The 22,586-nt window shown below is 47.7% G+C and overlaps 1 protein-coding gene across 1 annotated transcript in view; it reads left to right on the top strand.

Moving 5' to 3' along the window:
• Positions 1 to 22,586, top strand: part of LRRC75A (leucine rich repeat containing 75A) — a 192,159-nt gene that overhangs the window by 44,422 nt on the left and 125,151 nt on the right. The window contains exon 2 of the mRNA XM_084650816.1: positions 17,391 to 17,519. Coding sequence (XP_084506942.1) covers positions 17,391 to 17,519 — 129 coding nt within the window. The remainder of the gene's footprint in view (positions 1 to 17,390; positions 17,520 to 22,586) is intronic.

The raw sequence follows: 22,586 nt of genomic DNA, 5'->3' as shown, positions 1-22,586 counted from the left end.
CTAGTGATACATCATCTCCAAGGGCAGTTTGGAGAGATTTATCGCAAAATCAGGAAGCAGGCAAACTCTTGTTATTTAAAGGCGGATGTGAGTAATACCCGCTCCTTCTGAGTTCCGGCTAATACCCAGCTACGGCTAATGCTCGTGTGACAGGCAATGGCGGAACTGATTGACTGAAATTCTCAAAACTGAGCCTGTAGTCAGGTCTGGGTTAGGCCAGCTTTTAAAGGCCAGCTCCCAGCCCTTTCTGTGCCAGGCTCCTACCTGCTGTGAGAACCACGATGATAACCTTGTGGGCTATCACAGGTGGGTATGTGGGCTCCTCAGGCTCTGGTTGGGTATAGTCATTAAAGATCCAAGAGCACATTCCAGACAAGGAACACCGGCCCTGGTATCCTGTCTGCAGTCCAGCGTGGGTAATGACATTCGCCTTGCAGTCTGAACTAATTCAGCACATTCGTCTGCATGTCCCTTTTTAACTGTTGTTGTTGAGTATCTGTATAGCGTCATCACCTTATCTTTGTTCATTAATCCATCTTTCTGAGATTCTGACGCTCCAGAGTAGGGCCAGGCAGCTGCCTTTGTTATTTATGTCAATCTGCCAGTGAAATGTTTACTCTTTCTCCCCTAAAATGCGGAATCTCTTTCTTAAATGTATCCTCACTTGAAACGCAGAAAGAACAGTCTTGGGCCCCTGGGCCATTATTTGCTCTGCTAAACATAAAAATGGCCCCGCTTTGAATTCCGTTTTCTTGTGGCCCTGCTGGACTAGAAACAAGAGTTTGATCCCATGGGAAAGAGGTCATTCCCAGCTTGTTTGTTTGTTCCCAAGGTTATGGATCTTCAACGTGTGACATTCTTTTGTATGGTAAAAGCTATTGCAGGTCATTTTTAGAGGCTTTATTATGTTCTCTGTCAACCAGTTCCCTGCAGTTCTGTACATTAGAAGGTCGTGGCTATTGAGAACAGTCCTAGTTTAGAGAAAAAGTGAGGCTGTTTAAAAAATATGTGGTACCGCTTTTCTTTGGAACTGATGTGGTATATACAGAATACACGATGGTGCATTGTGGGGTGAAGGTTTTAGTGCACCCATCTGGGATTGTTGTTTGTTTATTTGTGGTACCGTTGTGCCCAGGAGCCCCGGACATGGAGCCAGGGGTGGCGAGTTGTATGGGACCGTGGTGCCCAGGCTCCAGCAATATTCAGGACCTGGGGGGCCCTGGGGGGGCCCGGCTCCACCAATGTTTGGGGCCGGTTTTCTCCGCCGGCCCCGTCTGCCACACACCGCCCCGCACCTCCCCCGAGTGTCCCCCGGCCCGCACTTGCTGCCCCCGCACTCCCCCCCCCCAACCCCCAGAGTGTCTCTGCTTCTCCCCTGCAGCTCCACACTGCCCCCGCTCTTCTGGCTCCCGGCATGAACGGCTGCTGCAGGGTCCTCGTGCCCCCTAGCCAGCCTGCCCTGACCCTGCCCTTCTGCCTCGGACCCTTCCTTTTTCCGGCGGGACCCTCCAACAGCACAGCGCGGGGGCCCCCTGCCTGCAGTCACTGCTCCTGCCCCACACTGGGCAAGTGGCAGCCCCATCCCCCACCCCCAGTGAGCCTACAGTGAGGGGCAGCAGCAGGGGAGGAGGTGCACGTGTGATGGCATCTGTGCCCCCCCCCAGCACCCACCACAGGGGAGGCAAGGGGGGCTTCCTGGGCCTGAGAGGGGCCCTAGGAGCACGTGCAGTGACAGTGGTGTGGGGTGAGTGTGCTGCCGGGGAGGGGAGAGAGGGTGACCCCTCCCCCAGAGCTCACTGCTGCCGGCGGGGAGAGGGCTGAGGGGAGTCCTCCTCTCTGGCCCCAGCCCCGGGGCAACCTGCCTGCACCCCAAACTCCTCATCCCCAGCCCTGCCCCACCCCAGAGCCCGCACCCCCAGTCAGAGCCCACACCCCAACCCTCTGCCCTAGCCCTGAGCCCCCTCCTGCATAATGAACCCCTCATCCCCAGCCCCACCCCTGCACCCCCTCCCTCTGCATCCCCTCGCAGAGCCTGCACTCCTCACCCCCTCCTGCACCCAAACTTTGTCCCAGAGCCTGCACCCCTCACCCCCTCCTACACCCCCACCCGCTGCCCCAGCCCAGAGCCCGCACCCAGCAACCAAACTCCCTCCCACAGCCCGCCCCCAAATTCCCTCCCAGAGCCCAGCCTCTCACCCATTTTGTACCCAAACTCCCTCCCAGAGCCTGCACCCTGCACCTCTCCTGCACCCCAATCCCCTGCCCCAGCCCGGGGCCTGAACCCCAGACCTCCTCCCCTGACCTAAACTCCTTCCCAGAGCCTTGGGCAGGTGGGGGGGTGGAGTTTGGGGGCGCAGAGTTGGGGGAGACAGGTTCTGGGCACCGCCAAAATTTCTACAAACCTGCCACCCCTGTATGGAGCAGGACCCCATTCTGCTAGGTGCTTTATGAACACAGAACAGACAGTCCCTGCTGATGAACTGCTGAACTCAGTGAGATGAGTAGCAGGGCCAGCCAGAGCTAATGCTTGTGAAAGCTTTGTGCCAGCCGGCCATTGTATATTCTCTATGTGGATGGCTTGCTGCAGGGTGAGTGTAGATGCACGTCTCTCTGTTTGCATAGATGCTGCAATTTTAAATCTGGGCTGAGAGTAATGCACGAGAGACATGCGAGGCGCCATTGTTCAGCCATTCACTGGTGCTCCTCCTGAAGCCGTACACCTGTACCTTTCCCAAGAAGGAACTTCCATTGGAGCTCGACTTGCCCATCGGGTAATGGGCTGAGCGCGCTGAACTGATGACCTATTGAGCAGCCACCAGGTGGCCAATCAGTAGGACAATCATTCACAATAAAAGTTAATAACTTGCTTTTAGACGCCATTAGCAGCGACGCCTGGATTAGAACTGGGTTGGGGGTGGAGGAGGGGAGGTTTTTACTGGTCCTCTCACTCACCGTTTGAGGGCAGCTTCCTTTTGCCATTGAATGGTTCTTTAGCATTTTGGACCAGAAGAAAGAACTAATTGTTAAGAGGGGGATTTTTGAAGGTGCAAAGGGCATTTAGCTGCTCAAGTCCCATTTGTGCCTTTGATGATCACCCCTTTTCCCCTTTGAGGCAACCCATTCTGTGTCTGCCCCTTCAGGATGGCTTGCCTGCAGGCTGCCCGTGTCTCTGCTTTACTCATTGCATTGCGCATGCTAACCTCCTGAGGTCATTTTGCCCAGATAGGATGCTGTGGATGATTGATTACACCCAATATTAATCCCTGCTCTTACTTCGTGTCCGTCCCGTGTTTATGATCCTCATCCCTCTCGGGTAATTATTAAAGATAAGAAATGGGTTTGCAAGTGGCACATTTAAACAACCCCAGCATTTTTTTGTGAGCATGGGGAGCTCAGAGCAGTATTTTACACCAACAGAGGCCGAACACTGCTAATTGCGTTCCCGTTGTGTTAGTGAAACAAGCATTTTGCCATGCTCTGCTTTGTCAGGAGAGTCCTGGCCAGTTGCTTGGGCTTGTTGGACTTTTTTTTCCTAAATGAAATTGAAGTTGCTGTGACAAATGGCTTAATAAGGGGGAATGCGTTTGACACCCAGTGTTTAAAGATCTTCGCGACTTTGGGAGGTATTACCTGCTCATGCACGAAAACTCAGTACTAAGCATCACAAGCCAATTGCCAAACCATTATTTGATGCTGTGCTGTAATCTTTGAGAGCGGATGGGAACAGCAAGCTTGGTTTGAGTGGCATTAGATGAGACAGGCTGATTTTATTGATCCTGAATGGCTTGTCTCCTTTGTTTCCATCGGTGGCATAGCAGGTGCTGTATCTGTCTCATTTTCCTGGTGAAACCGATGGTGATCTCTGACTGTAAGCTGTTTGGGCCAGAAACTGTCTTTTTGTTCAGTGTGTGCCCAGGTGCAGGGGGTCCTGGTTCACGCCTGGGACTCCTAGGTGCTATGGAGATAGTACCACTAATTTCCTGTAATCGTGACCGTTGCTTTGAAAACTCTCTCTAATTATTTTCCCCATTCAGAGTGAAAGAACTATTTAAATGTTGCCCCATCCATGAGCGACTTGACCTGCAGCTTAGTGGTTATTGACAGCTTATCGAATGTCGACTTTCCAAGTGCAAACTTTTATCTGATTTTGTGGCTGGGTTTTGTCTGTCTTTGACAGCTACTCCCTTTGTCCGAATTCAGTTCGGATTAGTATGGTCCGTCTTGTGATTGATTTAGGAGAGATGCTGGCATGTGGCTCTTGCTGGAGAATTGGGTAAGGGCTGGGACTCTCCTCCTATGACCTCTGTGCTGGGGTTTGGCTCTCAGTCCCATCTGATAGCTCTAGGTCTCCTCACTCTTTGGGCCCTGTCCTGGGTTTCAAAACCCACAAGCTCCGAAATCTGGGCCGAGGCAAATAGTGGGGATCTGATGTGTTCTATGAAATCAATTAACAGACCTTTGGAAAAGGCTTTAATTTTCAAACTGGTTTTCTATTAGTACAAGACACTTAGTCTGAAACATTTGAGAACCCACGGTACACAAACAGACGAAATGTACAACTGATGATCTAATCTTGCCTGAAGAGAAACTGGGCGTTTTGAGGTGAGGAATCGATCAGTCTCTTTCTCTGCATATCTTGTCTTGATTTGCAAAGTTATAGTAATAGATATTGGAGATGGAAAAGGTCTGTTGGATCTGGTCTGCTCCCTCCAGTGCAGGATTTTCTCCTGTTGTCAAGGCTCTGTGGCAGGCTGCTCTTAAATTCTGTCTTGTATAATGCATCCCCCCGCCCCATCACAGTAATATCTGAACACTTTTCAATCTAACTTTTTTATCTAGACGCAGGGCAGTTATCCCCATTGTACAGATGGGAACTGAGGTTCTGAGAGACTAAGTGACTTGGCCAACATCACAGGAAGTCTGTGGCAGGGAATTGAAACTTGGTCCCTTAGGTCCCAGGCTAGCACCCTAACCACTGGACTATCTATCCTTCCTTTCAATGCTCTGATATGGCAGATTGGAAATGCTTCATTTCAGTCTCAAAAATTGAGATTTTAAAATGAGTTAAATATGAAAATGAATAATATCATTGGGCCCGTAGCCCCTGTATTATTGCCATTGCAATTAAATCCCCCCCAGAGAGGCATGAGAGCAAGTTTGGGATTGTGATGTGTGACTATAACTGGAGGTTGTTGAACAATTCCTGTTGTCTTGCTCAGATTAGCTTTCAGTATTCCCTTGGGAACCTATTACAGGTTTTAATAGCTCTCTCACGATCATCCTAAAATTTCCTTTTCTTGGTTTCATCCCATTGCTCCTAGTTGTGTCCTTTGTTTTTTGTCATGGCAACAACTGGGAAAAGCTGTGATGTTCTCCTAAGTGTAATACCGGAGGGCCAGGGAGCAGTGAGAGAGTGGTAGAGGGAAAATATATAAGCCCTAGGCTAATTAAGGCGTGGTTCCCTTAGACTCAGGAGGGTGGCTACAGGTTAATTGGAGTACCTGTAGTCAATTAAGGCCCAGTCAGGAACCTAATAAAACCCCCTGCTTCAGGCAGTCAGAGAGAAGGAGGAAGGAGAGAGGACTGGAGCTTGGAGGTGTGTTTTGAAAAACCAGAGAACCCGAAAACCCAGGGAGACCCTGCCCCAGCAGGGCCAGGAGACTCCCTTCCCCAGCGTCTAAGGACCGAAGGTACCCCACCCAAAGAGGAAGAGGGGAAGAACCTGCAGGGGATGAGAGGGGCTGGGGCTCAGAGTGAGGAGCAAACCCCGACCCCTCCCCTGCTTCCCTCCTCTACCACCTTCCCGGACCACTAGCAGGGCCCTCGGTGCCCCAAGAGCAGGGGCAAGGGGTGGCATCTTAGCCCCACCCCCCTCCAAGAAAAGTGCAGAACCCACGATACTAACATCGGCCATCTTGTCACATAAGGAAAAAATGCCAAATTCTATGAAATTTTTCAGGCCAGGTCTTCATAATCCCATACTGGTTACTTCTTCTCATGATCATGTTGATTGCTGTGCACCAGCTCTTCCCTAGTTAAGGTTGGGATCCTTGAGCAGTCTAGTGCAGTCTTTGTTCAGTTACTTTACAAAGGCTAGAAGTTAGGATTATGGGACAGTAATTACCAGGATTACCCACATCATGCTTTTTGAAGAGAAGCATCACATTTACTTTCCTTCTGTTTTCTGGAACCTCCCTAGTTCTCCATGAGTTATTTTTTAAAAATCTGTACGGCATGTAAAGCATTATATTAGAGCTAGGTGTTATTGTTTTGTTCATTTGCTACTTCCCTTAATACCCCCAGATGCATGTTGTATAGATTTAAAATTTCCAAGTAATCCCCTGAGTGCTCTTTATCAATAGCTGTTTTTATAAGGCCTTCCTAACTGCCTTTCATTATTTCTTTTGTTAAAGTCAGATTTTGAAAAAGGACTTCAGATTTTCAGCCAGTTTTTGAGTTCTTGTTCATTTCATCCCCCATGCTGGTTCTTTTAATGAGCCCTCTTTCCACCCCAAGATATCTTAAAAGCCCCTTTATATTCCTCCTTTGGATGCTTTTATCTAATATTAACTCTTTCTGCCTTTTTTTTTTTTTTTTGCTGTGTGTATGTGTTCCCTACAAGCCTTAGATCTCAGAACAGTCTCGCATGAAGTCACATTAGCCACTACTTCTTCCTTGTTTATTTCAAAGTAAATGTATTCCATTATGCCTTTAATTATGGCGTCTCGGAAGATTTCCCAGACTTCTTCCATACTGATGATGGGTTTTAGTACTTCCTCCAACTGGACCTTTATTAGATTTCTTGATTACTCTCAATTTGCTTTCCTGACATCTAATACCCCTACACTGCTGCATTCTGTTGAATACAAGTAGCTTGTGGTGAGAGGCTATAAGATTCTCTGTTGGTTCCTGCAAGTTGGTGAACTATCCAGAATGGCTTCCTGGGGCCTCTGCTTTGTCTTAGCATTATAAAGTTAGATCAAACATGAAACAAGGGTCAAATAATATTGTAGGGAAAGAGGAGGAGCAAAATGAGTCTAATGGGACTGCCACAGTTTCACCTCGTCCCAAAGTAATTTCCCCTCTCTGATGTTCAGTTCCTGCAGAGCAAATGTACGTTCTGATCTTTCACAGATGTGTTCAGAAGCTTGCAAAATTCAATAAGACAATGTCAGTGTGCAAGTTTCTTAGAGGCAACATCAGAAACTACAGGGCACGTTCTAAGGTTTATTAAATGGAGAGCAGGCTAGCTGGCAAAGGACTCTGGTAACCAGACGACAGACTCTAATAATAATAATTAATAATTAATTTAATAACGATAAATATGAACAGCAGCGAGCGCTTCCTTGTAGTGAGGCAGGCGCTCTTTATATCCAGTTGTGGCTCTGGGTTGCTTTCAACTGGTTAAACAGGCCTGATTCTCTCTCTGTTTGTATGCTTAGTTAATCCCAAATCCTCTTTGACTTTGGCATTAGCGCTGGGTGCATAACACGCAGAGAGAGACTTCAGTGAATGTGGTTCTCTGACGTACTTGGAAACTACCTCAGTCTCCTCCTCCAAAAGCCAGCTGCAGATGTTGTCAACTTGAGACAGATCAGGGGTGCGGAGATGTTCCTGTTTCCTATCCCCAGATACAGACACTGCCCCCCCCCCCCCCGAACCTTCTCACACACCAACCTGGCTCAGCAAAGTGAGGGGTTTGTGTGTGCTCACAACAGAAAAAGAATGCTCTGTACATTCGGAGATGGTTGTGTTCTGACTGGCTGATCACCACATTTGTTCTTAACCCAGGCGCCTCTCCTGTTTGTAAATTGTATTTGCTACCCCGGTGGGTGTCACTTACGGAAAGGGGAAGATGCTGGGAATCTGAATGTGCTGAAAGGAAAATTAACGATTCCAGTCAAACTCGGGTGTTTTTCTCCAAAGTCAGAGATTAGTGATTTGCTGCTGCCAGCATGAACTGGTGTTAAGTTATTAAATTGCAGATGAGCTCATTGCTTGGACTCATTGCTTGTGTGGCTTTAAAATATTGCACATGGATGGGCTGGAGGCGAGGGACGATGCTGGAGTAGCAGGGAGATTTATGGAGCAGCTGAGAGATGCATCTGTGGTAAAGGCAGGGGAAGGCTTCCTGTAAAAGCTTCACTCTCTCCCAGGAGAGTGGGTGTCCTAGCATCATTGGTTTTATTTTTCTACTTCTAAAATTTAGCTTAAGGAGAATTGCCAGGTTTTTGAGATGCATAAAAAGAAGTGGCATGATAGTAAGCCTGCTTTCATCCCAAAAGATCCTGGGGTGCCAAAAGCTGTATGTCCACGGATCACTCTACCCAGCCCTGAAAATAAGCTTCCCCTGAGGTCAGCCAGTGGCAGTCAGTCATTCTTTGCTAGTCACACCCTATGACTGTTGAGAAGACCTTACTCAATGTTTGCTGAGTCCTAACATTTCACACTGGCAAAGTGTGTCATGTCTCCCCTGTGGACCAGCCAGTGGATAACAGCCTATTATTGCTGCCAGCTCTAAGGATTATTTTTTCTAACTTGAACTGTAGAGGTTTTTGCTATGGATCTTCAGGTCTTGAATTCAAACTTGATTACTCTTGTAATTGTTACTTACTCCTGCAAACTCCCATTGTCCTCAGCAGGGAATTTTTCCTGAGGAAACACTGAGCTCGAGAATTTCTGCATGGTGTTTTTGTTTTGTTTTTTTTTAAAGGGGAACTGAAGGGTAACTTATGCAATTAAAATGACAGAGAGAGGGATCTACGAAGCATGGATGGATAATAATAATGGGAGCCTTCCCTAATGCCTAAGCCATGCTGCAAGCTCAGGAAACAGATTGTGTAGGATATACCCTAAATTTTGATCCTAATAGCGGGTTCCCTCTAAATTCAGGCAAAATACAAGCAGACCTCACCCTCAGTCCCTGTCTTTCTGTTTTGGGTAAAGGCTTTCCCAGCCTCAAATGGGGGCCCAAAATCTTGAAACTCATGTTGAATTTCTACTTGGGCAAAACTCTGCCTTGCCACAGAAGGGAATTGCCTGCCACTTCTCCAGTAGGGCAGCAGGGAATCCCCAGCCACAATAGGTTGTGGGGTGAGGGAGGTTGTTCCTGCTGATGTAACTTACAGCAGCTTGAAGGCTTTGCTAAGTTACTCTGAGGGTTGGGTCACCCCGGCCGCTTGCCAGCTCCGTGTCTGGGATCGCAGAAGGGCGGTTGAGTCACTTCTCTCCTTCCCCCTGGGTCCTGCGCTGAGATCAGCTCAGCTGGACCCGAAGATCTATATCAGGGGTGGCCAACCTGGGGGCTCCGGAGCTGCATGCGGCTCTTCAGAGGTTAATCTGCGGCTCCTTGTCTAGGCGCCGACTCCGGGGCTGGAGCTACAGGCGCCAGCTTTCCACTGTGCCAGGGGGTGCTCACGGCTCGACCCCTAACTCTGCCACAGGCCCTGCCCCCCCTCCACCCCTTCCCCCCCCCCCCCGAGCCTGCCATGCCCTCGCTCCTCCCCCACCGAGCCTCCTGCATGCCACGGAACAGCTGATCGGGAGGTGAGGGGGAGGCGCTGATCGGTGGGGCTGCCGGTGGGCGGGAAGCACTGGGAGCGGGGGCAGGGGGGAGCTGACGGGGGGCTGCTGAACTATTACTGGGGCTCTTTGGCAATGTACATTGGTAAATTCTGGCTCCTTCTCAGGCTCAGGTTGGCCGCCCCGATCTAGATGTTTAAATCTTGGTATTTATACCTGAAGTTACCAAGGATCTTTGTGACGTGTTACCATAGTACATCCAGCATTTCCATCTCTTGAGGGTCCCGCAACATCCCTCCACTTTGCCAGTCCACGTAATCACATAACCTGGTCCCTTTGACCACTTCTCATTCACAGCCAGTCATTCGGAGTGCAGGTGCAGAGTTCTCACCAGCTATTGGTTCCTGTTGACTAGCACGTTGCTCCCTACCGCTGTGGTGTGCTGCGTGCAGAAGCTGAAAGAAGAAGAAGCCGTTGTGGTTGGCAGAGGTTGGAAGGGAGCAGCGTGCCAGTAGAAAGGGCGTTATAGAACCACTGGGAAACGGTCTCTATTAAGGTTGCACTCTTCCAGGGACAGAGGGCTCAACCTTTGTTTTGCACAATTTGTGTCAAAAGCACGAACAATGTGTCAACCAGTTGAAACCAAAATAGTCCACCTGCCGATTGTCTTGCTACAGCCTCAGACTCCAATACCCGGCAGAGCATTTGCAAGTGCAAAATCTGCAAGAGGTCTTTGGAGAAAGCACAGTTTTTCCATGGAAAGGTTAATCTCTCTCTTTCTCTCTCATTCCTAAATGGAACTTGAACATGCAAAATGTTCTGTGGTCTAGTAACTGCACAGGGCCTAAACAGGTCGGTTGTAGAATCCCCTCCCCTCTCAAAAGTCTAGCTCTAGAACCCATGCAGTTCTAAGTTCTAGAACACATTTCCAAAGTGGTTATAGGCCTTTGGAATCTGCATGGTTTGAAGTGGCTCTGAATTCTAGAAACTACTCCACTCAAATGATTATCGCTTCTATGTGATGTAGCACTGATCCATTTCACCTTTTAGACCAGTATTTCCTAGGGACCAGCTTGCTGCCTTTCTAAACTGTGTCTGGGAGATCTCAGGGGACGGCGCCAGTCCATGGACCAGTAGTTGAGAAACCCTGATCTAGAATACACATGGTTATGTTCTAGGCTCTTAACTCAATCTGGTTTTGAACAGTTGTTGTAGGACTTCTGTTTTTCTTTTAAAAAAAAAACAAAACCCCACAACCTCTAGAAACTATATAACTAAATAACTCTTTAATAATTAGGAGTTGGGTCTTCCTCCTTGTCTAATTAAAAGCAAACACTGTAGTGTAGCCTCATTAAGTATTTGCAGTGCAGTATATAAGATCATCCATTATTTCTATATCTTGGAGCTCTGTGGGTATAATTAAGAATAGTTTTGTTTTTTTTAAAGTACCAACATGAAAGTGGCCATAAGATAGATCATTGGTGTGTGTAATTTTTTTTTTTTTTTTTAAAAACAAGCTAAGTCGTTTATAAGCAACAGGCGCGCTAACTGGTTAACTTAAATTTTTTGGTACTCCCATGAAATTAAAAACAGCCCAACAGATTTTGATTTTAAGCTGTATAATTCCCCACTCTCTGGGCTGAGGCTATTCGTGCCAAGTTTCAGCCTGGAGTCCATATTTTTTACTGCATTGGAAGATTTTCCAGTGAAAATGCCAGCAGAGCAGAAACTTAACTCCATCAGTGCCAGGATCACGCACCTAAATTCTGCAAACGGCAGAACCGTTTCATTGCTACTTCCAGTCTGAGCCTCCCAGTTCCACTCCACTCAGGATCCCTCCATAACTGCCAACTTCCTGAGTTCAGTGTCTTAACAAAACTAATGAAGTAAGGGCAGACGCTTGCTTCCAGCCTGCAGGGTCACACAGCATCACTGCTTGCAAAGGATTTGCTTCCCCACGAGCCATTTATCTGGCTGAAGCATTTCCAAGCTTAGTGGTTCATGCTGAATTGGAACCAGCGCTGAGTCATTATTCACTTACACTTTCTTTATTAAAGCACTGGGGACGCTTTGATTTCAGTTATTAACAACTTCCATGTGTGGCTGCCTGCAGGGTGCTGCCAGCTGCTGCCCTTTCAACAGGCTTTTGGATCATTTTAAATCATTGTTAGTGGTCGGAGACTGTGTGTTGTGGCAAGGAGCACGGGGACTAGATGGTCAGGACTCCTCCTGGGTTCTGGTTCTTCTACCTGACTTAGGCCTGGTCTTCCCTTGAAAGTTGTATTGATTTTCACTTGTCTAGTTATACCAGCACAGCTCCTAGAGTGGATGCCGTTAGACCAGTATAAAGATATCTTGTATGGTATATTTATTCCTCTTCCCATATGGCAGCGTCGCTCAAGTTTGGCCTGGCTGAGAAGTGCATGGGACTGTGGACTGGGTGGTCCCCCTGGCTCTACGGGCTGTTGCAATAGTTATACCAGTATAAGGCTATGTCTATACCATAGGGATTATAGCAGTGAATCTATGGTCCCATAGCTAGGTTGGCATGATGCTGTGATGTATGGAAGGTGGTTTTCTGGCTCTGTTAGGAACCCCACCTTCCTGCGCGATGGGAGCTGGGTTGACGGAAGCATTCTTCCATCAACCTAGTTGCGCCGGGGTTTAGATTGGCGCTCCGACTGTGCATTTTTCACACCGCAGCTGAGCGCCGTGGCTATGTTGACTCAGCTTTAAGCATCGACTGGGCCCAAGTCACCCTTACACTGGACTAGCAGCACCCAACTAAGGAGGTTGTATGGCTTTAACTATACAGGAAGTTAAAGCGGGTACAAACTTCTAGTGTAGACAAGGCCTATAATTTGACTTTGGGCAAGTCAGGTCCTTGCTCTAACCCAGGGTATCCTACAGCAGCCTACCTGCTCCCTGCAATTCACCACATCGGCCTTCGTGGGTATGTCTACACTGAGACCGACTCGGGCTCTCGGGGTTTGTACTACTGGACTAAAAACAGCAGTGCAGATGTTCCCGCTCTGGGTGGAGCCCCAGCTCAGAGACCACCCCCCCGTCCCCTCAACCATCGCTGGGTCTCAGAGCTGAGCGGAGCCTGCGTCTGTAGACCGGGGCTCTGAGACTTGCTGCTGGCAGTGTTTTTTGTTGGCAGTGTAGACATACCCTTTAAGGACCAGGTGCTCTTCAGCGTCTCAACTGAGTCCTAGCCCCACAGTCTCAGCTGGGAGGCAGCTGATTTAGTCACAGGTAGGGCTGGGCTCATCTCCCCCTTAAAGGGGCCAGTCACCCTGTGATGATACCATTGTGATTCACTAGCATTCGACATCCACTTTGTACTGGTGTGAATGCGCAAGGAGCAGGGCAGTTGAGAAACAGGCCCAATCTTTTACGCAGTTCATCTTTTTCCTGTTGCCTAGGACAGATCTCACTGTTCACTGTGTTCAAAGTGCCGAATAAACATTATCTAATAATCGTCACAGAAATCCCTTGTGAGATGTATGTGTGTTACCTCCAGTTTATGGATGGGGAATCCAGAGGCAGAGAGAGGTTAAATGACATGCTAAAAGTGGTTTTAAAAATGACACAACTTCTGCTTCCATGTGCAATGTTTTTGGAAAACTAAATGCAATAGTGATCTGTGTCATTTCATGCATTCCTGTGGTAGGCACAGTGTATCTGCTCTATTCATATCCGGATGGTGCCTCTTGCTACCTTCCTACTTACAACTAGTTTTACCAACTTTGTGGGAGTTAACGTCTATCTTCTATGTGTCAAAAGAGAAAAACAGAGTGACTCTCATTCAGGTGCATAATTTACTGCACAAAATCCATTGGTCCAAGTGCTTTCAGGAGAACCAGCCCAAACATGGCAGGACAGAGCTTGCTGTTGCTTCCCGGTTTGCTTACCTGTATGTGTAACGCTCCTACAGCTACTCTGCTGGCTGCTGCGTTAACATCCCTTTGTATTTCCGTTGGGCCTTGAGTCTAGATGAAAGCTGCCGGGTTCCAGGTTCAAGCCTCCCATTTTTGAGAAAAACCAGCTGATTTTTGAGTTTTGCAGGCATCTGAGGCTGACGGATTTAAAGTGTTCTGCCACAGAATCTCTCCTTGCTTGGGATGGAACTTCAGAGGTGAAGTCCATGGAGGACCTGCTGGGTGTAGAATTGTCTCCTGCAAACTGTTAAGCCTTTGATGTATTACAAATGATGAGGGAGATTAATAGCACAGGCAGATGGAGTCTCTGTCAGCCGGCATCTATCTTTGAGAATCTGCTTTGCTTGCTACCCTGGATGGCCGCCCCCTTTTATGAGTTAATTTGCTAGGATCAAGGCTGCCCTTCCATCCGAAAGTCTCCTTTCTTAGATGTGGATCTAGGGTGGGATGGACTTTGATGGGCAAAAGGTTTTTTTGGGGGAGCAGGGAGAACGGTCCTTGTTCTCTTCAGTTTCCTAAATGATTCCATATTAAGCTGTATCTTCAAAAATGTTGGCATGCACACACACACAAGGGCCAGTAAAGAAGGATTTGTGATGTGTCTTCTACAGGGTCCTGAAGCAGAATTATGTACTGGTCTTAGAGAGGCTGTTTCTGCATCCCCTCCCCACCTTAGATCCAGTGGATAAGTTTGGGAATTTCAGCTCTTTTTATTCAAGACCATCTTTTGACTGTCACCTAGCACAACAGGGCCCTGATTCCTCATTTGGGGCCCTCAGTGCTTCTATGATAGATACAATTAATCAGAAAAGCTTTCGTGCTGGATGCCGTCAGTCCATATAGCTGGACTCTGTAGCTTAATTGGCATATCCTAGTGTGGCTATGCTTTTAGCTCTACTTACAGCTAATCGAGAGTCTCACACGAGGGTATAGAATTGTGTCTTTGTCTCAGAAAGTCTCCAGTTCAGTTTCATAGTCCGCCCATATGATATGTGACTTAACCGACAGCTGCTGGAGCGTTACCTTAGCACCTGGAATGTCATTGTCCCTTCTGCTCTACAGCTACTCTTACGCTTTACTCGCCCTTGGAAGGGAAGTCTGTTAGGACAAGCCTGGAGAAACTGCAATAGTTTTCCTGGAGTCTACTTATCTTCTGTCCTTTGCTGAAGAGTTGGTGGTGGTGGTTTGTCTGCTTGCTGGGCTGTAAATTGGCCTTTTATTTTATGTATTTATTTATTTTGGGTGGTTGCTAATTTATACTTTACTGTCGTCCCATTTGAAAAAAGAAAAGCCCCTCTTTTCTCCAAGAGCAACAGGTCACCTGTGCAAAGACTCTCTCTTGCAGTAAAAGCTCCGTTTTTCGAACTCTGAAACAGTTGCCAGGCTGCATTTTGTCACTGGCTGAATTTTAGTGGGAGTTGAATTGATTCCTGTGGATTGTACATAGAGGGTGATTGCAAAGCATTTTGGGAGTCTTTGTGCATGGAAGGACCTATCTAAGGAGCTACGCTTGCCTTTCAGGATCAGAGCACGTTTTTATCTAGTCTGCTAACCTATCTCTGGAAGTGCCCAGCACCTGACCACATCCCTTAGTGTCCTGTCCTAGAGTTCCTCACCCCAGTGTGCTCAAAGTGTGACCCCCGCGATAGGGTGACCAGATAGCAAGTGTGAAAAATCGGAACGGGGGCAGGTAATAGGGTCCTATATAAGACAAAGCCCTGAATATCGGAATATCTGGTCATCCTGTCCAGGGACCCTGCGTCCCACAGAATAAGAGATGTTGAGAAGCAGGCAGTAAGGACGCTGGGGAGGTGGGTGGGGGAGATCCTCTCCCTGCTCTAAAATGGTTGTCCGCGTAAAAGGTTAGCGCCACCTTCTGTGCAGTGTGACTACAAGGGAAATGGCTCCTGACCCTGCAGCTTGTACCCTGAAGCATGCAGCTGATTAGTCTGATCGTTATCCAAGCCGTCACAGCTACCGGCGTGATATGGGGCAGTCAGAATGTCCAGCCCTTTTAAAAGTATCCATGCTGTGCTGCATTGGGTTGTGGTTTTTGTTTTGGTCCTTCCTGATTTTTGTTCTCTCTCTGGAGACGTCCCCTTTGTGTTCCCATCTTGCCCTATTTCCAGAGTACGCTTTGAGGAACGGTCACATGTCTCCATTCCTCCCTGGCCAAGTGTGAGAGCCCCCATCAGCTCCATGAGGGCAAAGGGAGGCCGCCTGTCAGGATCTGAAATGTGCAGTGTCTGACTGATCTGAGTGCACGGGTTGTGTATGTGCTGCTTGGCATCTGGGCTCAGCTGGCAAATGGGTCATCCAGAGGGAGAGCTAGCTGACTTCACTTGCAAAACCCACAAGAGAAGTCATGAGTTGCAGGATGTCACCATGACTCACTGACACAGACCAGGGGCGGTGTTAGCAGGGCAGCTTTCGGGGGAGCGTAGCAACCTCCCATACTAAATCCAGTGTTAACTCTTAAAGCACCCATTCCATGCTGTCCTGTGAAGGCAGGTGCAGCCAGTGAATTTCCCGCTCTGGCCAGACCCAGGGGTCTGTCGACTGAAGTACTTTACGGAACAGGAGGCAAGTTTGTGTTGGTGTGTGTTGCACTCTGAAGATGGTGCCTAGAAGGACAGCCTATTATCCCAGCTGTGAAAGAGTGTGTGTGTGTGTGTGTTCACGAGAGGGCTACAGGCCAAATGGTGACACAACCCCTCACTGGCCTGGATTGAAACCCAGACCCGTCACACCCTAGTTTACAGGCACGGTACCAAGGCGCAGAGAGATTTAAGTGACTTGCTCATGGTCAGACAGAGTCTGTGACAGAGCTGAGAATTGAACCCGAATCTGCAGAATCCCTGCCCAGTGCCCAAACCACAAGGACATCCTTGTTGTATTGAAAGCTGAGCAAAGGGCTTTATCTTACGGAAGTAGCTGCTTTGTTTGTGGAACTCGCTGTAATCTGCCAGTAAGCTTGAGTAGCATGGCAGTATCCCCTGGGGACCTGCGCTCCAGGGACAAAGGACAGCTAATAGATAAGAGAAGATATCTGAAGTAAATTGAATACACTGTATTTCGGGGGTCGGCAACCTGTGGCACGCGAGCTGATTTTTAGTGGCACTCTGCTGCCAGCCAGGGTCCCAGCTGCCAGCCCTGCTCAGCCCACTGCCGGCCTGGATGGATGGAACCCCTGGCTGGCAGGGGCCAGCGGCTGGGACCGTGGCTGGCAGGGGCCAGCGGACGGAACCCCAGACTGTCAGTGGGCTGAGTGGCTCAGCGCGCTGCCGGCCCAGGTTTCTGGCTGCTGGCACTGCTCAGCCCGCTGCCAGTCTGGGGTTCCTTCGGGGGCCCCTGTAAAAGAAAAATTTATTACTGGCACGCGAAACCTTAAATTAATGAAGACTTGGCACGCCACTTCTGAAAGGTTGCTGACCCCTGCTGTATTTAATCACCCCCTCCCCCCATGAAAAGCTAAAGAGAGGAATGGTCAATATACACTAGTGTGTTTAATGGCGTTGTGGGGTTTGTGCTAAAATTCCTTACATTGCTGTGTCTTGGGACACGCTGGGCCAGATTCTGCCTCCCAGTGATCTTACACTGGCATAGTTCTGTAGATTTCAGTGGAGTCACTTGTGGCTTGCCCCTGGGTGAGTGAGAGGCATCAAGCCTGCTGAGTATAGTTTACTCAGTGAGTTTATTGCTTATGAAAGGTGCCAGGTTGACAGCCCTGGAGCCTGATGTCTGCTCTCCATAGAACAGGTAAAGCATTGGAGTGCAAGTGTCCCCTCGCCAAGGTACTTAGAGATGGGCACATCTCAGCTCCTTGTCTACCACCCTGAGACTGCCAACGCAGGTGAATTGTGAGAGATGGGCTGTTGCCATCAGACCTCCTAATGTAACTTACCTTGCTCTTGTTTTCTGCAGGACTTAGGAATGGAATCGACCTCCCTGGATGATGTCCTGTATAGATATGCCAGCTTCCGAAACCTGGTGGATCCAATCACCCATGACTTGATCATCAGTCTCGCTAGATACATCCATTGCCCCAAACCGGTAGGTAACTTGCTCTAACTACCTGACCAAGGCAGTTCTAGTCACTTGATCGTTTGGGAAATGTAGACTTGTTGTAAATGAGAAGCTGTTTTGTTTGTTTGTTTTTTGTTTGTTATAATCAATGCTGCACAAAATACCTTCAGGTTAACACAGATTGTGATCCTCTGAGTAGAGATGTCCTGTTGTGGGGAGAGCGGATCGATGCACAGTACTCTCTGTGAATTGCCAACAACCCGAATGACGTTCATTTAATACTTAGTTAATTTTGTTCCTTGTTTTTTCATATTCCCTGTTTTTGCTCTTTCCTCCTGTCTCATTTGCTCGAGCAAAGCACCAAGGCACCTACTGTCTGGAACAATACAGGAGTATGGACAGGATGACTTCCTAGGCCTTTTCTATCTCTGATTTCTGCGATGCCTGTCTTTCCTCTTGTCTCTCTAAATGAAGCGAGTACCCAGATGACACATTTCTCGCCCCTGTAAGGAGGGAGGTAGCTGAAATAGAACCCTGTCTTTGCGAGTGTTTGAGTGTGCTGTAAGCAAAGCTGGCAGCATGGGGACCCGGAGAGAGTGGCAGTCAGAAGGAATAGCCTGAGCCGAATAGTCATCGGACGGGGCGATGGGTCTGAACTGTGGTGTCAGAACCGGGATTTGCTTTCCATCCCATCCCATCATATTGGTGGTTTTATCGTGGAGTGGGGGAGAGCTGGCCCTGTGGTGCTCTCTTCAAAGTCAAAAATGGAAACCACATTGTTCAAAGCAGTGTATCAATATTGGACATGTTCGTACGTCAGCTGCAGTTATGGCAGAAACCTTCCTAACCCACCCTGCGTCAGTTTTTGAGGACAACGTGCCTGGTCCTCCACTGGTATAAATTGGAGGAAGTCAATGGGAGCTATGCTGATTTACCCCAGAGGAGGATCTGGCCCTGATGAGTCATGGAAAAGGAGTTGGAATGATGGTTCTAAATTAGGGATGGACAGAAATGGAAGTGATTCTGGTTTTGGACCTCATTAGTCAGGGTGTGTTTTGCAAGAGCGACTGGGATGCAGGCCCCATTTCATCAGCCCCTGCAAAGCTTGGGAGTGTGTGGTTTCCGATGACGACAAAGGACAGATTTTGTGATTATAAGGGATAGCAAACAGATCAAAGCAGATTACTGAGCAAAATAAACAAACATGCAAACTAAGCTGAATTCACTAAAGAAACTGGTTACCAATAGTAATTTCTCACCCTAAATGTTGTTTTAGGCAGGTTGCAGAGTTCCTTAAAGACGAACTGCTTTTGCTTGCAGCTTAAAGCTCCATCTATTTCACTTCACAGGCCAGACCCCTGTCACAGCCTGGGTGTCAGTCCTTTTCCCCAGATCAGTCTTGGGTGTTTACAGCAGTCATCCTGGGTGGGGAGTCCGTGAAGAACCAGAGACCCTGATTAACTCACTCTCCAGCCTTAAATAGGATTTACATATGTCTGGAATCTTTTGTTTCTCTGTTTGATCCCCACCCCCCTTTAGTGGAAAAATACCAGCAGACCAACCTGGTGTCCAGTGCCAGGTGACATGGTCACCTGACCCTGCAGTGTCAAAGTAGCATCCCAGGAAACTTCTCAGGAAGGAGTGAGAGTCGCATCTTCAAAGTTCTATTGTTCTCCTTAATGGCCCATCCAGGCTGTTTGCATACTGTCCAGCGGGCATTCCCCAGGTGAAAACGCAGTTGTAACTGTTACATAGTCAATATTCCTACTTCCAGATACAGAAATGATACAGGCATACAAATTGGATAATCACATTCAGTAAATCATCACCTTTCCAATGATACCTCACATGCCCCCTCTTGCATAAATTTACATCTTGGTTATGCCCTATTCATATCATAAGCATATTTCTGAAAGAATATTGGGTGTAACATCACTGAGTATAAATGCAATAAAGAGTGTGAGGTTCTCAAATGCTATGGCAATGGGAGACATATTAACACCTAAAATAAATAAATCGATTACTTTCCTCTGCAAAATGTCATTCAGTCTTCAATGGGAAATTCTTTGGTCACGCAGAGTCGGGAAATGTGAACTAGATTGCAGAGCTGTATGGTTAGTGATAGCTTTCGTTGTAACTGACATTGCTCTGTTTCCTCCAAAAAAAAAATTACTGGCTGGGTTTAATCTTGCCTACATATGGATCAGGACAGGGTGGAGGGGTGGAAGTCAAGGTAATAAATGGGGTAAAGTGGAGATTCAGTCCATCACTGGTGTGTGTGTTTGTTCTCCCACGAGTCGCCTGCCATGGATTAAAGTTTGCTTGGAAACAAAACTAAGCGCATGTTAATTTCAGGAACCAACTCTGTGGGTGCTAACTCGGGTGCCAGCAAAGATACTTTAAATGTCAGCGTTGTTAACCATTTCCATGCTCATTAAAGCATGTAAGAAAGGACAGGAAGGGTCTTGTCTTGAAGATCTGTACAATCTACTCGGAGAAGGCCTGTAGCAACGCAAGGCAAGGTGGAAGGCCTGTAGCAACGCAAGGCTAAGCTGGCCCGATTGGTTTGATTTTCCTGAAGGGCACTCAGCTTCAAAAGTTCAGGAAACACTGCTCTAAAGGGCAATACCCAGTTTTTTAATCAGAAACCACCACATCCCTGTGGAAGATCATCAGGGCCCCTTGCTGGCTTTATCCCTCTTGGCTAGGCTTTGTTTTAGTCCACTTTCAGAGCTCTGGTTATTGCACTGTTACCCTTTCAGTTCAGGGTCTGTCTAGAACACCCCTATCCTAAGGCTGATCTTTTGGTATTTTACCTCTCAGTTAAAATACAAACCTAGTGGCTTCTCCAGACTCTGAGTAAACATGAACTTCTGTAGCTGGCCAGAGAAAAGGTTTGCCTTGACTTTCTAATGTCTTCTGCTGCTCAGCACTCTCCAGCAGACACAGTCCATTTATTCCACAGGAGTAAATTCACACCCACAGTGGGGTAAGAGTCTTCCCTTGAGTTGCATGAAGCTAGAGTGCCTCGAATAGAGTCGACCCAGGATCCTAGTTGGGTGAGTTTTCTTAGGCATGTCAGTGTATTTAGTGTCAAGGCTGCAGTGGGGCCTAAGCCATGTAGTCCTGATCTGCCTTAAAATCTAAAGGGCATGAGTTTTGTGATGTCTCTTGTAGGAGCCAGATTCAAACATTCTCCAAATTCTGGCCCTGTTTGGATGCAGGGGTTGCGGTTGGATGCAAGAATGTATAATACAACTCCCCTTAAAGCTGCTCTCCTGATGGGCCTGATCCTGATTTCAGTGAGATTCGTGCAAATGTGGAGTAACTCTAGTGGAGTCATTCCAGATTGGAGTCAGACCTGAAATGTGGTTATCCTGTTGGAATGCATGAACACAAACTAAGCGCTGTCCATTATACAGAAGAGTTGTGCTGGGCCATGCACAGAGACATCACCCATCAGTGTCTGTTGCCCAGTAACAGCTATTGCTGAGTGCCTTGGGCTGTGCTTTTATAGTGAAAGAAGCTCTCAGAAAATCAGTTTTAAACATGAATTCATTCACCGTTGTCTGTTGTTTTCCAGTGACATTTCAGGAGGATATTTGCTAACGATCAAAGACATTTAAATTAGCATTTCTTTCCTCACAACCACCGCCCTGGGGGGCAGGAGGGGGGTTGAGACTTCCCTTTCAATCCCCCACCCCCCATGGGCTGAGGAAAGGTGCCAGGCTGACAGCTCTGAAAAGTGCTCTGTCTAGTCACAGAATGGGTGCAACGTAGGTAAGAGGCAGCGTATGCTTCGTTCTCTGGCATGCCTCAACCCTGACTGAGAGGGGACTGCTCTTCCTGGGTAGAGGGGAGATCAGTTCTCATGACTCATCTCACCCTGGGCCTTTCTGAGGGGCTGTTTAGTGCTGATCAGAGCTCTGCTTTTATGACGTGGATACGTGATCTCTGGGTGAGGGACTGAGAGAGACTCATTTGACATAGGCGTCGCAGGGGAACGACTTTGGGTCATTGATGGCCTGCTGTAGGTCAGAGGTGTGATGCTCCCTAATAATGTTTTGCACTTGTGGCTAGCCCCTCCCTCGTAGCACGTCAGACGCAAATGAATGAGGTCTCATTGCACTCTGCTGAGGTCAGGGTTGGTTTCCCCATTTCACAGATGGGGACATCAAGAGACAGGGAGGTTTCATGCCCAGAGTCCCATGGGAAGTCAATGAACTATAACCAAAATGCCCTTACTGCTAGTTCTGTGTCTTTATCAAAGGAGCGCCCTACCATAACCTATTACCAGCCGCATCATTCATCCAGCCCCCCAGCCTGTGTGTTGTGACATGACCCTGGATTACAGTTGTTGTTCTGAGTTCCTGACATCACATTAATTTTGATGGTAGCAAATGCTGATGTTACAAATACGGGGTGGGAAGGAACAGTGCAGTCTGGTGGTTATAGTATAGGACTGTGGTTCTGGACTCATCTGTGCCACTGGCTCACTGTGTGACTCTGAGCAGAGCAGCCAACCTCTGTGCCTTTCTGCCTTATTTTTTCTATTAGTAATATGAGGAAAGTGATATTTACCCACCTTTATAACGTGTGTTGCAATCTTCAGATGCCGTGGCCTTTGTAAGCATGAAGTATTCTTCTTCACTGCGGGATCCAAGCTAAGCTGTGAGCCAGATTCTTCTTATATCCAAATATCTGAAATAATAGCAAAGGAGATGAGAACGATTTGACTGTCAAAGCCAGTGATATTCTGCATTAATGCTCCTTTTTGGCCAGGCTTGCTTCTGAAAATCCCTCTGTATGGGAGCTGAATACATCTGCATCGTATTAAAATATTTTGCAATATCAAAGTGGCTGGGAAGCTCACACTTCACTAATAACGACTCCCAGTATCTCTCGTTACTTAATGTGTTTTGTCCCACGTTCCTGTTTTCTTTGTAATAAGAGATGTTCTTTTGAAAAACTCTTTTGTAATAACTGTGGGAAAATAGAAAAAGGCTGAAGCAGGAAGAAAATGGCACTGTGTTTTTTTTTTTTGTTGTTTTTTTTTAAGGCTAAAATTGTATAATGGTAACATCTGTGTAATTT

This window comes from Lepidochelys olivacea (genome assembly GCF_965140295.1).
Source record: "Lepidochelys olivacea isolate rLepOli2 genome assembly, chromosome: 17".
NCBI classification, from domain to species: Eukaryota; Metazoa; Chordata; order Testudines; family Cheloniidae; genus Lepidochelys; species Lepidochelys olivacea.
The sequence above is the reverse complement of the archived record's forward strand: the minus strand, read 5'-3'. Positions and strand labels throughout refer to the sequence as shown.